The sequence below is a fragment of the Mytilus californianus genome, unplaced genomic scaffold (genome assembly GCF_021869535.1).
Source record: "Mytilus californianus isolate M0D057914Y unplaced genomic scaffold, xbMytCali1.0.p SCAF_21, whole genome shotgun sequence".
NCBI lineage: Eukaryota > Metazoa > Mollusca > Bivalvia > Mytilida > Mytilidae > Mytilus > Mytilus californianus.
In genome coordinates, this window is record NW_026262670.1 from 2,892,529 (window position 1) to 2,909,394 (window position 16,866).

At 32.9% G+C, this 16,866-nt stretch overlaps 1 protein-coding gene and 1 long non-coding RNA gene across 2 annotated transcripts in view; one reads left to right on the plus strand and one right to left on the minus strand.

The window, feature by feature from the left end:
- Positions 1 to 16,866, plus strand: part of LOC127731851 (uncharacterized) — a 37,160-nt gene that overhangs the window by 316 nt on the left and 19,978 nt on the right. The window lies entirely within an intron of this gene.
- Positions 1,343 to 16,547, minus strand: LOC127731848 (mRNA turnover protein 4 homolog). The gene is made up of 8 exons (XM_052240718.1): positions 16,480 to 16,547; positions 11,910 to 11,968; positions 10,515 to 10,618; positions 7,689 to 7,838; positions 6,708 to 6,859; positions 3,619 to 3,695; positions 2,650 to 2,776; positions 1,343 to 1,473 (listed from the first exon to the last, which is right to left on the minus strand). The coding sequence occupies exons 1-8, from the start codon at positions 16,505 to 16,507 to the stop codon at positions 1,388 to 1,390; spliced, it is 783 nt and encodes a 260-aa protein (XP_052096678.1). The 5' UTR covers positions 16,508 to 16,547; the 3' UTR covers positions 1,343 to 1,387.

Below are 16,866 nucleotides of genomic sequence, written 5' to 3' on the forward strand. Positions count from 1 at the left end.
TTGATTTTGGGGGTAATTGCCTCAAAATTTTAGGAATTAGGGGCTAAAAACAAGCATTTTTCTAGTTTCATGACAATAACTTGTGTTCAAGTGTATGGATCTCTCTGAAATTATACTGCAAGGTACCATACCACAAAGGGAAGGCTGGGATTGATTTTGGGGGTAATTGCCTCAAAATTTTAGGAATTAGGGGCAAAAATCAAGCATTTTTCTAGTTTCAGGACAATAACTTGTAAGTGAATGGATCTTTATGAAATTGTACTACAAGGTTCCATATCACAAAGGGAAAGCTGGGTTTGAGTTTGGGGGTAATTGCCCTAAATGTTTAGGAATATGGGGCCAAAAAACAAGCATTTTTCTAGTTTCCAGACAATAACTTGTGTTCAAGTGTATGTATCTCTCTGAAATTGTACTGCAAGGTACCATACCACAAAGGGAAGGCTGGGATTGAGTTTGGGGGTGATGAATCATAAGGGGGTTCAAAAAATTGGGGGGGGGGATTTTTTTTCCTTTTTTTTTCTTTCAAATTTTCCATTTTAAATAGGTTATTTCTGATTTATATATAAAAGCAAATAATAATGATATGGTTTGAATAGGTAAATTAAAAAAATTTAAGTTCTTAGACCACATTCATTCTGTGTAAGAAACCTATGCTGTGTCAAATATTTAATCACAATCCAAATTCAGTGCTGTATCAAGCTTGAATGTTGTGTCCATACTTACCCCAACTGTTCAGGGTTCGACCTCTGCGGTCGTATCAAGCTGTGCCCAGCGGAGCATTTTATTAAGTATGGACCAATTGGACATTTTTAGGTCCCTTGAAGCTATATATTGGACTTTTCATGCAAGTATCTTTACAAATACTTCTGCAAGGTTTATTTACAATTTCCTTCATCTGTTTTTGAAAAGGAAAGCAAACTGCCATTCCGATAGGATTTTTGTATAACATTTACCTCTGCCGGTGGCCTTTTTGAATGTCTGATAAATACCAAAGTAACAACACTTGTTAAGGACCTTCACATGAACATCAAGAAGGGTTTCAAATGGTTCAGCTGTTCTATAAATAGGTTTTTCAAGTTTCCTTAAAACAATTCTTTGTAAACGAATGGGAAACCAAAGAAACAACATTCAGAAAGGACCTTGTAACCAAAATCTCTGCAATGTTTGGTTACATTCTATTCAGTGGTTCTCCATAAAAAGATGCAAATGTGAAAATTTAACAAATAGACAACAGATGAAAAGTGATGACAAAAGCTCACATGCCCGTCAGCTACATGACCTAATCTGAGCTAATAAAACAGATTAATATCATCTTTGTAAAATTGTCTCCCTTTAACTGACACAAGAAGTCATTTTTTTCTATTTTTTTTTAATTAAAACAAAACAGTTATGTATCATCTTCATCCTCGTCAATGCTTTCCTCTCCTTCATCATCATCTTCAATTTTCGTTGAATCTTCATCTTGTAGTTTTGCTGAAGAAAAAAAACATGAAAATTGAGAATATATATTATCACGAATAGCAAATAATGCAGTGTTAAAAATTGCTGGTTCAATAGTTCTCAATTTCATTGTTTCAAAAATTTGTAAAGGGTTCTGTAGTAGGAAGTACTCTGTATCTTGTCTTTGATTGCAGCTGTTAGTGTAAGTGTGATGTTGACTGCCAAAAACTAAGCCCATTTATCAGTCAAATAAGGAAATAAGGAAAAAATTTGCTAAGGATACTGTCTTTTATACATCAATAAAAAGCTTTTGTTGAAATTTCATAAAATTCAATGAAGGTTTGACAAAGTTATTGATGTCTAAAAACTTAAATCTTAGACAGTATCCTAATGCTTACTGCCAAAAATCTGAATACTGTCTTATGATCATAAAAATACATCTGTCCATGTTTCATAAAATTCCATGAAGGTTTGTCAAGTTAATAACTACAGACTGACAGACCTTAATGTAGATGTGTCCTATGACAAATGTAAGATTATTGTCTTAGCTTCTGTCACACAATTTTGCAGGCTTGACATAAACTGTTGACACAGAGATGTGTCTCGACTTTTTGTGATTTTAATATTATAATTCAAATGTTGAAATTAAAATGGTAATATTTAGATATGTAAACCTTGGAAAACATTCAATGTCAATGAACCATGACTAAAGGTGCAGGACAAAATAACCTCCATGAAAATGAGAAATGCCAATGGTAAAACCAACTGCATACCAAACATCATTGACCTACCATTAGTGGCTCCCCTTAACATGACCCAATAACAAACTTATACAGTGTTGCCACCACCGGAAACAGAACGCCTAAGTCTAGCTTTTTCAAATTAGTTAAGGTTGAGACAAAAAATTGTGAAAAAAAATATTATAATGTTGGATTAATATTTTTACAATTTACTTTTTTAACTACTGATGCATGCATACTGGGTTATTTATAATAAAAATTAAAAACAAAGAAGGATAAATTTCTTAACAACAAAAATTATATCTTCAATCATTATAATAAATGTGCATACCCTTTATTGGAATTTAAAGAGGAACTATTGGCTCTGGTCTTGTCATTTAGAAAGGGTTTAGCTGTACATTTTTTTTTTTAATTTTAAGAGGTACAATCGGTTCTGGTCTGTCAGTTAGATAGGTTCAACTGTACATACCTTTTATTTGAATTTTAGGAGGAACAATCGGTTCTGGTCTGTCATTAAATAATTCCATTTCACCTTCAGGGGTATACATTCCCTCCACACTGATGTGAAAGTCTGCCATCTGGTGGCCAAACAGTTTCTGAAATAAAATTCACAAACGCTCATTCATATACATTTACAAGAGTAGATATATACCAAAGCATGAAATCCATACTACATGTATACTGTAAATCACAAATTTTAGTGATGTTTTAATGCGAAAATTGCGTAGGGGTAGATTTCGCCAAAATAAAATTTTGCATTTGTGTCCATTGTTCAACAATCACAATAGTATAAAATGCAAGCAAAAACTTTTGATTTTACAGAATTAATATATCAATTATTGTTGCAATCCTAGCACAGAAACAATCTACATATTATGCACAACAACTGTGTTAAATTGCATTGATGTCCAACAGTAAGTTATGGTGTTTAAGGGTTTACAAAATTTGTTAACAGACAGACAAAATAAAAACTAGTATTATGGTGCTTACCAAAATTTCAGTGTCATGTACTTGTACTGGCTTGTTCTGGAGTGTGTCATGTACTTACCAAAATTCTGGTATGTTCTGGAGCGAGTGTGTCATGTACTTCCCAATATTCTGGCTTGTTCTGTAGTGGAGTGAGTGTATCATTCACTTACCAATATTCTAGCTTGTTCTGGAGTGAGTGCGTCATGTACTCACCAAAATTCTAGCTTGTTCTGGAGTTAGTGTGTCATGTACTCACCAAAATTCTGGCTTGTTCTGGAGTTAGTGTGTCATGTACTCACCAAATTTCTGGCTTGTTCTGGTGTGTGTGTCATGTACTCACCAAAATTCTAGCTTGTTCTGGAGTGAGTGTGTCATGTACCCACCAAAATTCTAGCTTGTTCTCGAGTGAGTGTGTCATGTACTCACCAATATTCTGGCTTGTTCCCGAGTTAGTGTGTCATGTACTCACCAAAATTCTGGCTTGTTCTGGAGTTAACGTGTCATCTTTTTCACAAACTTGATACTCTCTTAATAATGTGATCACACCTTGAAAAAAAAGGAAAAATAAAAAAAAAATATTTATCAAATGAAAATCTGCGAACTAATTTAAAAATATACCGACATATCTGTTTATCTATTGATGTTAACCGCCACTTTCAGCGACCTTGACTACATCATGGCAGACAGTTTTTATTGACGGACATGGTGGAGGAAGCAAGAGTAACAGTTACCTCCAGAAGGAGATCAACATATATTTATTATCACAAATAAGACCCCATTCACACTTGGACATTTAGATCAATTTAAACTAGATCGGTTCACTTTAGATCGATTTAAGCCCAATGTGAACGCTTTGAATCGATCTTGAATCAGTCTAAACTAAAACACCAAAAGAGGTAGTTTAGTTTAAATCGATCTAAAGTGCACCGATCTATCTTTAACTGTGAACGCAGAGATCGATCTAAACTAGTATGATTGAATTGAAAATAATTTGTGTGCATGTATGGCGGAAAAATTACACGTGCAATTTATTACAATATTGATGACCAACATAAAAGGGCTGAAAATTAACCAAAACTATACGAACAGATGTATCAACAATTGAACTTGTAATTCAAGTGAAACAATTACTTCATACATTATTTTTTTGCAAGCATGTGTATCAACACATTAATTTGATTAAATATTTCTATGTATACACAGTGTTTACAATTTCCCTGGTAATTAGATCAGATCGATTGCATTTCTACTTGTAGTGTGAGCGCAGTGGTTCAGATTAGAACGATAGAGATCGTTAGGATTAAAGATAATGTGAACGCTAACTGGTTTTATTTAGATTGATTCAAATTTAGATGGATTCAAAAAATGCTAGTATGAACGGTGTCTTATAAAAGGGGATCTTTTTAAATTAAAGAACCTTTAGTGAATAAGCTCATATACCCCTATATGTATTAAAGTTTGGTTAGGTGCAGGTGATTAATGTAAATTCCGAAATTGCATGCATTTATTATTGCATTTGTTGAACAATGAAAAAAAAAAAGGTAAAATTATCTATTGTGATTAAAGAATGCTCTATACAATACGAATAATGATATCAAAATAAAATCAAAATTTTTACTTTTGCTAAACCTTTCCTGTTAATAATAAGACCATCTAAAACATTTCTGAATTTATAGTATTACATTGATTTTTAATGTACTCATACGTCATTAAAACACTTTCAATAGTTGGACAAAAGCCTTAAATTCCCCAATCTTTCTCAACATACACACATTAAAACACTTTCAATAGTTGGACAAAAGCCTTAAATTCCCCAATCTTTCTCAACATACACACATTAAAACACTTTCAATAGTTAGACAAAAGCCTTAAATTCCCCAATCTTTCTCAACATACACACATTTAAACACTTTCAATAGCTGGACAAAAGCCTTAAATTCCCCAATCTTTCTCAACATACACACATTAAAACACTTTCAATAGCTGGACAAAAGCCTTAAATTCCCCAATCTTTCTCAACATACACACATTAAAACACTTTCAATAGTTGGACAAAAGCCTTAAATTCCCCAATCTTTCTCAACATACACACATTAAAACACTTTCAATAGTTGGACAAAGCCTTAAATTCCCCAATCTTTCTCAACATACACACATTAAAACACTTTCTATAAGGTACAAGAAGATTTACATGGTGTTGAGGAATGGTGTAATGATAACAATATGTTCATCAATAAAAATAAAACAAAATATATGATTATTGGAACAAAGCAAAAAGCAATGTCACATTACAATGAGAGTTGTTTAACTATTAACAATCAAGTGATACAATCTTCCACATGCAAAAGTCTCTTAGGCATTAAAATTGACCCTTTCCTCACATGGACAAACCAAATTGGATGTGATCTGCTCAAAAATTTCATCTAGGCTATATCTACTATTAAAGATGAAGAAATGTCTAAATCTAGACTGCAGAAAGTTGTTCTATAATGGTTATATCTTGCCACTAATTGATTATTGTTGTATAGTGTGGAGTAGTTGTAGCAGTGAGTGTTTAAATAGGATATTAAAATTACAAAAGTGAGCTGCTAGATTAATACTAGAAACAGACCCTTTTGCTCCTTCCGAGCCCTTATTCAAACACTTAAACTGGATGACAGTTGAACAGGGAATAAAATATCACAGGTTTGTGATGACATTTAAGTGCATCAGGTGCATCATATCTTACTAACAAGTTTCATTATGTTTCAGACAGAAATCCATACCCCTTGAGAAATGCTATTCAAGGAAACCTCATACTCCCTAAACCAAAAACAGAATTGTTCAAAAAATCTTTTATGTATTCTGGACCATATTTGTGGAATAATTTGCCAATTCCGTTAAGAAATATTACAATAGTTAATTCTTTCACATACAAAATAACAGATCATTTATTGAATCAACCTAGCTGTATAAAAAATATTGAAAACTGATTATGTCATCACGTTATTTTTTCATAATTTAATTTTGGATGTAATGCGTCTTCTGATTGGCTGACGTTGTTTTGTTTATCAGCTCATAGACATAATTTTGTCATGTGACCGTGACGTCATCGACGTTTTTTCATGGTTTACTCCGGTTTAAAATGGAATTTAGAATTAAATTATAAGAAATGACTGTAATATTTTTTCTGTCTATTCGAAATAACATAAAAAATGTGGTGCACACTTTAAAATAACCCGCTACGCTGGTTATTCAGTGTGCACCACATTTTTGATGTAATTTCTTCATAGACAGAAAAAATATTACAGTCATTCCTTAAATAACATTTTATCAAGTTGTATTGAACATTATTATCATACTTGTCTTTTTATACTAATGTATGCAATGTATATGTTTGCATTTTGTTTGATTTTTATGATGAGGGCCTCGGGGAAGATTAGTTATATAGCTAACTGTGTAACCCTCTTAAAATAAAGTATTGTTATTGTTGTTGTTGTTGGACAAAAGCCTTAAATTCCCCAATCTTTCTCAACATACACACATTATCAACACTGTTGAAATTTAAGTAAAATTAACCTTTATTTAATGTTGTAGGTAACCCTAGCTTTCTCAGCTGTGGTTCCATTGAATGAGAAAATTCTGGGATAGGACCGGTTTCTATGACAACAGTCTGTGTTGCTTGGTTTCCTGATCTGGCATAGTCTTTAATTCTGTAGTCATCAAAAAACCTGAAAAATAATTATTTACAAAGTTGTACTATTTCCTATTTTTATTAGAGTTATTTCCCTTTGTCTAGATAATTTCCAAGTCTGTACTTCATCTGACAGGCAAATTTGAACTTTTAATGATTGTGAGGCTGTTATGTTATTTTTTATTTAGCTAGGCCAAGTAAAAGTAATATGTACACTATCATTCACTGTTATCAAAATAAATGGGGCGATGGATTATATGTTATTTTTTTATTATTAATTTTTCAATTTATAACAATTGTTCAATTCATAAGCAGCTCCCAGCATGGACAAGAAAAAAGGTTTGGACATTTATTTTAAATGAGGTGTGTCAAATTCATATGAGCCTGGTATGATAATCTCATCTTAAAATGTATTTGGCCTAACCTAAATTTTAATCCCAAGTATACATGAATGATGAAATAGGTCCAATATTGGTAGCCCTCTTAAAAATGACCTTCTGTGTACAGGGGGGGATTCCGGGGGTTGGAACCCCCCCCCCCCCCCCCCTTTTTTTTTGATGATCAATGCTTTTGAATGGGGACATATGGTTGGAACCCCCCTTTTAAAAATGGCTGGATCCTCCCCTGCTGTGTTTCATTTTTGAAACTACATGCATCCCCAGGTTTTTAGGGTTTTGAAAATATCCCATAGATATTTATAAAAAATACATTAGATTTTTATAGTTTTGAGACTATCCCATTTAGTATGTTGAAACTATCCTCCAGATTTTTTTTCTTTTGAAACTATCCCCTAGATTTTATTTTTATAAATATCCCCAATTTTCATATCCCAAGATTTGTATACTTTTGGAACTATCCAACTTTACTTTAATACATCATCTTTAGTTTTATTTGTAAACAACAGTCCTGTCTGTCCACGTAGATGTTTACTCAGTTTATGAAGATCTTCCTTATATTCATCCTCTGCTGTTCTTCCCAATGCAAGGGCCATAACTTTGTTTTTACCAAAAAAGAATCTGAAAAAAAATTATTCATGAAGATTTTTGCACATAAATATTATCAATGATTTTCAAGTGGTAAAACATTTATAAGGCTATTCAAGTCGACTAAAATTTAGAAATCATTTATGGCAACCATTGGTTGGTTGGAGATTTTACAATGGGTATGCCTTGTTTTCATTTAAAGTTTACCCTGTTAAGTGAACCACAAAATCTGGCACAAAAGCTTAATTCGGTATATATTTTAAAAAGTTCAAATCATAATGAACAAATGTTTCAAACTGATGTGACTACATCATTATAGGATAGGGTTTAGATAGTATTAATTGTGAAATCTTAAAAATTTCAATATGTATCCCTGCTCTGCCCGTAAATTTCATAGCATACTGGTTAACTAGGAAAAATCCTTTTTGAGAAATAACAGTTTTATCCATAAAGAAATCTATAAAAAAATCATTTCAGATAGCATCACATTCAAGTTACATAATATCACATTAGCATGATGGTAAAACGCCCATAGGAGAACACTAGAACTGCCTTGTAAACTTTTGAAACTTTAATAAAATGCTCCGCAGGGCGCAGCTTGATACGACCGCAGAGGTCCAAACCCTGAACAGTTGGGGCAAGTATGGACACAACATTCAAGCTTGATACAGCTCTGAATTTGGATTGTAATTAAATATTTGACACAGCATAGGTTTCTGACACAGAATGAATGTGGTCTAAGAACTTAAAAATTTTAAATTGGACATTCACCTATTATGGTCCAATATCCAAAATCTAAATACATGGTTAGATTCAGCATATCAAAGAACCCCAAGAATTCAATTTTTGATGAAATCAAACAAAGTTTAATTTTGGACCCCAATTTGGACCAACTTGAAAACTGGGCCCATAATCAAAAATCTAAATACATGTTTAGATTCAGCATATCAAAGAACCCTAAAAATTCAATTTTTGTTAAAATCAAACTAAGTTTAATTTTGGACCCTTTGGACCTTAATGTAGACCAATTTAAAAACGGAACCAAAAATTAAGAATCTAAATACACGGTTAGATTCAGCATATCAAAGAACCCCAATAATTCAATTTTTGATGAAATCAAACAAAGTTAAATTTTGGACCCTTTGGACCTCAATGAGGACCAATTTAAAAACGGGGCCCAAAATCCAAAAACTTAATACACGGTTAGATTCAGCATATTAAAGAACCCCAAGAATTCAAGAATAAAACCCCATTGAAATTGATCAAGAAATAAGCAATTTATACGAAGTATCTTCTTTTGCACAATACTGTGCAATTGAATATTTCTTGCTATTGCGCAACACTGTACAATTGACAATTTCTTGCTATTGCGCAATATTGTGCTATTGGATATTTCTTGCTATTGCGCAATACTGTGCAATTGAAGATTTCTTGCTATTGCGCAATACTGTGCAATTGAAGATTTCTTGCTATTGTGCAATACTGTGCAATTGAAAATTTCTTGCTATTGCACAATACTTATTAGATAATAATTTACACATCCTGTTTGGTGTGTATCTCCTACCATATCATTATTATTTGCTTTTAAATATTAATCAGAAATAACCAACTTAAAATGGAAAATTTCAAAAGAAAAAAAATAGGAAAAAAAGAAAAAAAAAAATCCCCCCCCAAATTTTTTGAACCCCCTTATGATTCATCACCCCCAAACTCAATCCCAGCCTTCCCTTTGTGGTATGGTACCTTGCAGTACAATTTCAGAGAGATCCATACACTTGAACACAAGTTATTGTCTGGAAACTAGAAAAATGCTTATTTTTGGCCCCTTTTTGGCCCCCAATTCCTAAACGTTTCGGGCAATTACCCCCAAACTCAATTCCAGCTTTCCCTTTGTGATATGGAACCTTGTAGTACAATTTCAGAAATATCCAAACACTTACACACAAGTTATTGTCATGAAACTAGAAAAATGCTTGTTTTTTGCCCCTTTTTTGGCCCCTAATTCCTAAAATTTTGAGGCAATTACCCCCAAAATCAATAACAGCCTTTCCTTTGTGATATGGAACCTTGTGGTACATTGTCAGAGAGATCCATACACTTACACACAAGTTATTGTCTGGAAGTTACAAAAATGCTTATTTTTGGCCCCTTTTTGGCCCCTAATTCCTTAACTGTTGGTACCATAACCCCCAAAATCAATCCCAACCTTCCTTTCGTGGTATTGAACCTTATGGTAAAATTTCATGGAGATCCATTCACTTAAACTAAAGTTAGAGTGCGAAAACCAATGTGTCTTCGGACGACGCCGGACGACGACGCCGGATGACGATGACGACGACGCCAACATCATACCAATATACGACCAAAAAATTTTTAATTTTTGCGGTCGTATAAAAAATGTTAACCTTGGAAATTAAAATATGAGCTACGTCTGATAGAGATTGACCTTATGCAAGTGCATATATATACATGTACATGTATGAGACTTTCATTTTGGAACACTCAAATACAAAATAAAAGAATGAATTTTGGTTCGTTTTGTAGGGTTTTTATAACAACTCAATTTTCAAACATTTGCAGACTTTGCATAGAGATTTTTTCAACCCGAAATAGGTCAACAGATGTATTGATATTCATTTGCATAAGGTCGATTTCTATCTGACGCAGCTCATATGATAACCTTGAAAATTTAAATATAACTGTTTTTACCTGCTATGATTCCATTCCTGTCTGACATCTTTTAACTGCATGTTTCTCATATTGTGTACAGAAAAAAGGAAAATTCTCTTGTATTTGTTGGCACATTCTCGTATCTGAAAATAATACATTAAAGGAATTTTTAATTATTGCAAAGGAAATATTGATTAATCAACTCACAGATATTTTTTTCTTCTGGTAAATTGGATTTATATAGTAATACTATATATCATTTTTGCTATATAAAGGTGTGTTTACACAGTACGATTTTCCTTTTGATTTTCTTTCGATTTTTACCTGAGCACAGACCTGCAAACTTTCCCCCTTTATGGGGGATATCCCCATGACAGGTGTTGACCGGACCCTTATAAAACGGACTAAATACTTTATTTAACTCATAAGGGGTTCCGTGGAACCCTGTGTCTCGCCTACCATTGCTTCTGTCAGTGTAAAAAGTGTAATGTTGACTTAAAAAGTGAGTCTATTTATCAGTAAAATACAGAATCTTAATGAAATTCAAACTTTTTCTTTAGACGCTATTTCATAGTCTGGAAGATTAGCATCTGTCCAAGTTTCATAACAATCCATGAAGGTTCACAAATTTATCATGTCAAAAAAGTTTAATCCCAGACTGTCTGTAAATGTTAACTGGAAAAAAACTAAGTCCATCTATCCAAAAAATACTGAAACGAAAAAAATATATTTTCATAAGTTTGCTTCCGACATTATCTCGTAATTTATGATAAAAAAGCTTCTGTCAAAGTTTCATAAAATTCTATGAAGGTATGATAAAGTAATTGATGTGAAACAAACTTTAACCCAAGGCTGTATCTACTTGTTAAATGTAAAAAAAAAACTAAGTCCATTTATCGGAAAAATACAGAAAAATGAAAAAAAATATTTTCAAAATTTTGCTCTGGATACTGTAATTTGGTCATAAACAAGCTTCTGTCCAAATTTCCTAAAAATCCATGAAGGTTTGACAAATTTATTGATGTCTAAAAAAACTTTAACCACAGACAGAACCTAAATGTTGACGTTCGATGGAATCTAGGATAGCTATGTCTCGCTTTCGCGACATAAATTGGATGATAAATCTTACTGTGTAAAAAAACCTTAAATCCTTTCAGAAACCTTACATTCAAAACAGTTATAAACTTAATTAGAAATCTTCAAATAACTAATTCAAACAGTACTTCAACATCTTAGAATGCTCTCTCAAAGTAATATACCTTCACAAAATATTTGCTATCACATTAATTAGATCTCACAGTTTTACAAGTAATAAGTGATTCACAATAATTTCTTAATTTACAGTACATAGGCTTGTCCACAGGTGTAGACCTAGGCCTATAATGTTGACCACAACTTTTATTTGAACTTGTATTGTTGGGTTTTAGTACTTACATCATCTATCAACCTCTGTTTCAGTTCTAAACCTTTCCTCTTTGTCTGTGTTAAAGAAACTAAAACGATAAATATTCTTTTTGTTAATCATAAAACATTTGAAGCATCATTTACATGTAAAATAAAAGAACAGAATTCCAATGTCCCCCGCATTGCACATATTTTATCTATCCAAGATACAAGGGCAATAGCTAAAAAATACTCTTTTTTGTTCTTTAAAACGGTTCATAAATATCTTAAGAGAAACGAAGGCTTCAGAGCAAATCCAATGTGATTTCTGATATAATTAATATTTCCTAGGGCATAACTCATTAAAAATACTTGATCAGCACTTATTTTGAAAGTGTCAAAGACATTGCTGATATAAACCTATGAAATAAGTTCCATAAAATTCAGGCAAGAATAATTCAATTGTGCACATGAGAGCACTAACAATGCAATTTTCCATATTATTAATATTTCCAAGGGGCATAACTCTATTAAAAATACCTGATCGGCAAAGATTTTCGAACTCATTCAAAACATAGATATAAATTTCATAAAAATATGGGAAGAATTGTACACATGAGAGCACTAACAATGCAATTTTCCATATAATCAATATTTCCAAGGGGCATAACTCTTTTAAAAATACCTGATTAGCAGATTTTCGAATTCATCCAAGACATAGATGATATAAACCTATAATATAAATTTCATAAAAATCTAGGAAGAATTGTACACATGAGAGCGCTCACAAGGCAATTTTCCGTATAATTAATATTTCCAAGGGCATAACTCTTTCAAAAACAATTGATCAGCACAAATTTTCAAATTCTTCCAAGACATTGATGATATAAACCTGTAATATAAATTTCATAAAAATCTGTCAAGAATTGTACACATGAGAGCGCTCACAAGGCAATTTTCCCTAGGGCATAAGTCTTTTGAAAATAATCGAACTGCAATGATTTTCAAACTTGTCCGAGACATTGCTGATACAAACCTATGATATAAGTTTTATAAAAATCTGGCAAGAATTGTACACATGAGAGCGCTAACGATGCAATTTTTCATATAATTAATGTTTCCAAGGGGCATAACTCTTGAGAGTGCTAACAAGATCGGACGGACGGACGGACGCCTGGTATTTCTATGTCCCCCGCAAAGCGTTGCGTGGGGGACAATAAAAAAATTTAACACTTAGTCATAAATTTGGTTATAAGTAGCCAGTAGGTTCAAAACCAAAATTGTGAAAGACAAGAATGTAAAGAAGATGTTTCTTATGGCACTAAATGTGCTCACAATGAGTATGTATGGTACAATATAAGACTTCATTTTAGACAAAAAACACTAAATACAAATACTTGATTCATCATTTTCATACATGTGAACCTCCCGACGAGAGTACAATAATCCCATTTCAGGGGTCTCCTCCCATTCCCCCCCTCCCCCCCCCATTGAGGAGAAAAAATTTCTGTCTAAAAAAATTTATGACGCCATTTTTTACTACACTGTTTACATACATTTATAATTGAAAACATAAAAACCCGAGAGTATTGAACGTATCTGGTGTATCTAATATTTCCTGATCACTTTTAGATTTTGACCCCGGCCTGACCAATAGTTTGATTAAACAATCAACAGGTGATAGAATATTATTTACTCATTATGGCTTTTGTTTATGGCACATGTCAAGGGTGTTTTATAAAGGTAAATACCGGCATTAAGAGAAAAGATGAATGTTGTTGTCAAAACATCGATCGGATGGTTTTGATGCCAAAAAAACATTTAATAAACTTTCAACTCATCAAAGAAATGCTCACTATTTCACTCTTAAATGGGGACATATAGAGACCTTCAGCCTGCTCAAGAAGATCCAAACTGACAGCAGAAAAACATTGACTCAAGGATAGTTCACAGCCTCCTCAGTGTTAAGATTAACAACTACACAAACTGTTACCAGGATCAGGATCAGGATCAGGATCACTTTAGTACAGAGTCAAGTGTATATAAGGCAGTGAAGTCATATAATAGTTATTAAATAATATTTGCCAATTTAATATAGACAGTGCTATAGTTGATATATTTTACTCTGTTTGAAACAATGACAGTCTTAAGTTTTCTAGCACAATGACTTTATTAATGCCTGTTCTACATATGCATTCTCTTCAAAGGGGGTTTAAAAAAAAGTAATAGAGTATATTAGATTAGGTCATAAATCATGCAATTTCTTGTAATTAAACCCAAATTCAAATGAATGTTCATCCCCTAAGTGCAAAGAGAATCGTTAATCTCTGAGCTTCTGGTAGTGGCCCCTATACACCAGTCATAAATACGCTGAGGTGGACAGGGACATGCATACACCTTTTTTTTCTTAATAAAAGGGGCATTAGTTACAATTATGACAAAAATTTAAGCTGGGGCGCAGCTTAATACGACCGCAGAGGTCGAACCCTGAACAGTTGGGGCAAGTATGTACACAACATTCAAGCTTGATACAGCAATGAATTTGGATTGTAATTAAATATTTGACACAGCATAGGTTTCTGACACAGAATGAAAGTGGTCTAAGAACTTAAAAAATTTTAATTTACCTATTCAAACCATATCATTATTATTTCCTTTATATACAAATCAGAAATAACCAATTAAAAATGGAAAATTTTAAAGAAAAAAAAATCTCCCCCAAAATTTTTTGAACCCCCTTATGATTCATCACCCCCAAACTCAATCCCAGCCTTCCCTTTGTGGTATGGTACCTTGCAGTACAATTTCAGAGAGATCCATACACTTGAACACAAGTTAATGTCTGAAAACTAGAAAAATGCTTGTTTTTTGGCCCCTTTTTGGCCCCAAATTCCTAAACATTTAGGGCAATTACCCCCACACTCAAACCCATCTTTCCCTTTGTGATATGGAACCTTGCAGTACAATTTCATAAAGATCCATACACTTACACACATGTTATTGTCCAGAAACTAGAAAAATGCTTGTTTTTGTCCTTTTATGGCCCCTAATTACTAAAATTTTGAGGGAATTACCCCCAAAATCAATCCCAGCCTTCCCTTTGTGGTATGGTACCTTGCAGTATAATTTCAGAGAGATCCATACACTTGAACACAAGTTATTGTCTGGAAACTAGAAAAATGCTTATTTTTGGCCCCTTCTTGGCCCCTTATTCCTAAACTTTTGGGGCAATTACCCCCAAACTCAATTCCAGCTTTCCCTTTGTGATATAGAACCTTGTAGTACAATTTCAGAAATATCCATACACTTACACACAAGTTATTGTCATGAAACTAGAAAAATGCTTGTTTTTTGCCCCTTTTTGGCCCTCATTCCTAAAATTTGGAGGCAATTACCACCAAAATCAATCCCAGCATTCCCTTTGTGATATGGAACCTTGTGGTACAATGTCAGAAAGATCCATACACTTACACACAAGTTATGTCTGGAAGTTACAAAAATGCTTATTTTTGGCCCCTTTTTGGCCCCTAATTCCTTAACTGTTGGTACCATAACCCCCAAAATCAATCCCCACCTTCCTTTTGTGGTATTGAACCTTATGGTAAAATTTCATTGAGATCCATTCACTTAAACTAAAGTTAGAGTGCGAAAACTAATGTGTCTTCGGACGACGACGACACCGGACACGACGACGACGACGCCAACATCATACCAATATACGACCACAAAAATTCTTTTGCGGTCGTATAAAAAGGATTCTTTTTTATTCAACTTCAAATACTAATAAAAGTGAAATTTTGAAATAATATTATGTTATAAGCAGTCAGTTTGACCCAAATTTGTAAAAATTAGCTCAAGAATATTGCTGTATTGTTGACTTGCAAGTCAATAATCTAACCTCACTGAATCTGTATTCATGTAACCTTCAATTTAACCACTTAGCTCGAAATGGGTTCGGCATGTACTTGGCGTGTTCAGCTATTTAATGGAAAAAAATGTCAAACTTTGAAAGTGAAACAAGTGTGAACCATTTGGTTGACTGATTCAATCAGCAAAAAAACTTTCTTATACAGGTAAAAATGATGAGTACCATATCTTTTTAAATCTATGATATGAAATCAAACGGACTTGGAAAAATCAAATTGCATGTGCTCACCATCTATTTATGTTTATATTGGGTTATATGACGGTTGCCAGTCTTGAGAGGTCATCTCGATAATTAACTAGATGACATGTAGACTAAAATACACACGAAATGCTGATACATATTATCAAGTCCAGGAATAAATTATTAATTGTTTATTTTATAGTATACTTTTTGTAATTTGAATATACATTTTAGTATTTAATGAATCAAATAACTTAAGAGAGTTTGATTTAAATCGGTGAACATGAATTTGACAGCCAATGCCAATTGAAAATATCTGAAACTATTGCTATCATGACTAGGGTATAATATTAATAGTAATCATTGACATTGTACTGCTGCTAGTCCCAGAAAATATCTTAAAACCATTAAAATCATAAAATTTCAGGTATCTTACAAATTCACTGTAATATTTATTTGTGTTATGTAGTGTGTGTAAGCAGTTATTAGAATAAAACAACATCATAATGATACTTTTCTTGTCCCTTTTTGACTTTGGCATCTTGATAATAAAATGTACACAAACACACGTGGTTTTTTTTTTCAACCGGAAATAAGGAAATATTTCTGTTTTCAGGAAATAAAATAAAAATATATTTTTATTAAAAATAATAAAATTAATACACCTTCAATCAATTCCAATCCTATTATATAATTGGAAACGATTTATGGTGAAGTTTTATTTATTGACAACGTTGACCTTCGACACCCGGCTAGGAGTTGACATAGCAACAGTGACGTTAGGGCTACCTTTTCGAAAGAATGTAATCCCCGAAATCTATCGAAAGAAATGGAATTCAAGAGAAGATAACCCACTTCCAGGTTTTGGGAATCTTGATGCAAAATAGTCCCACTGCATAA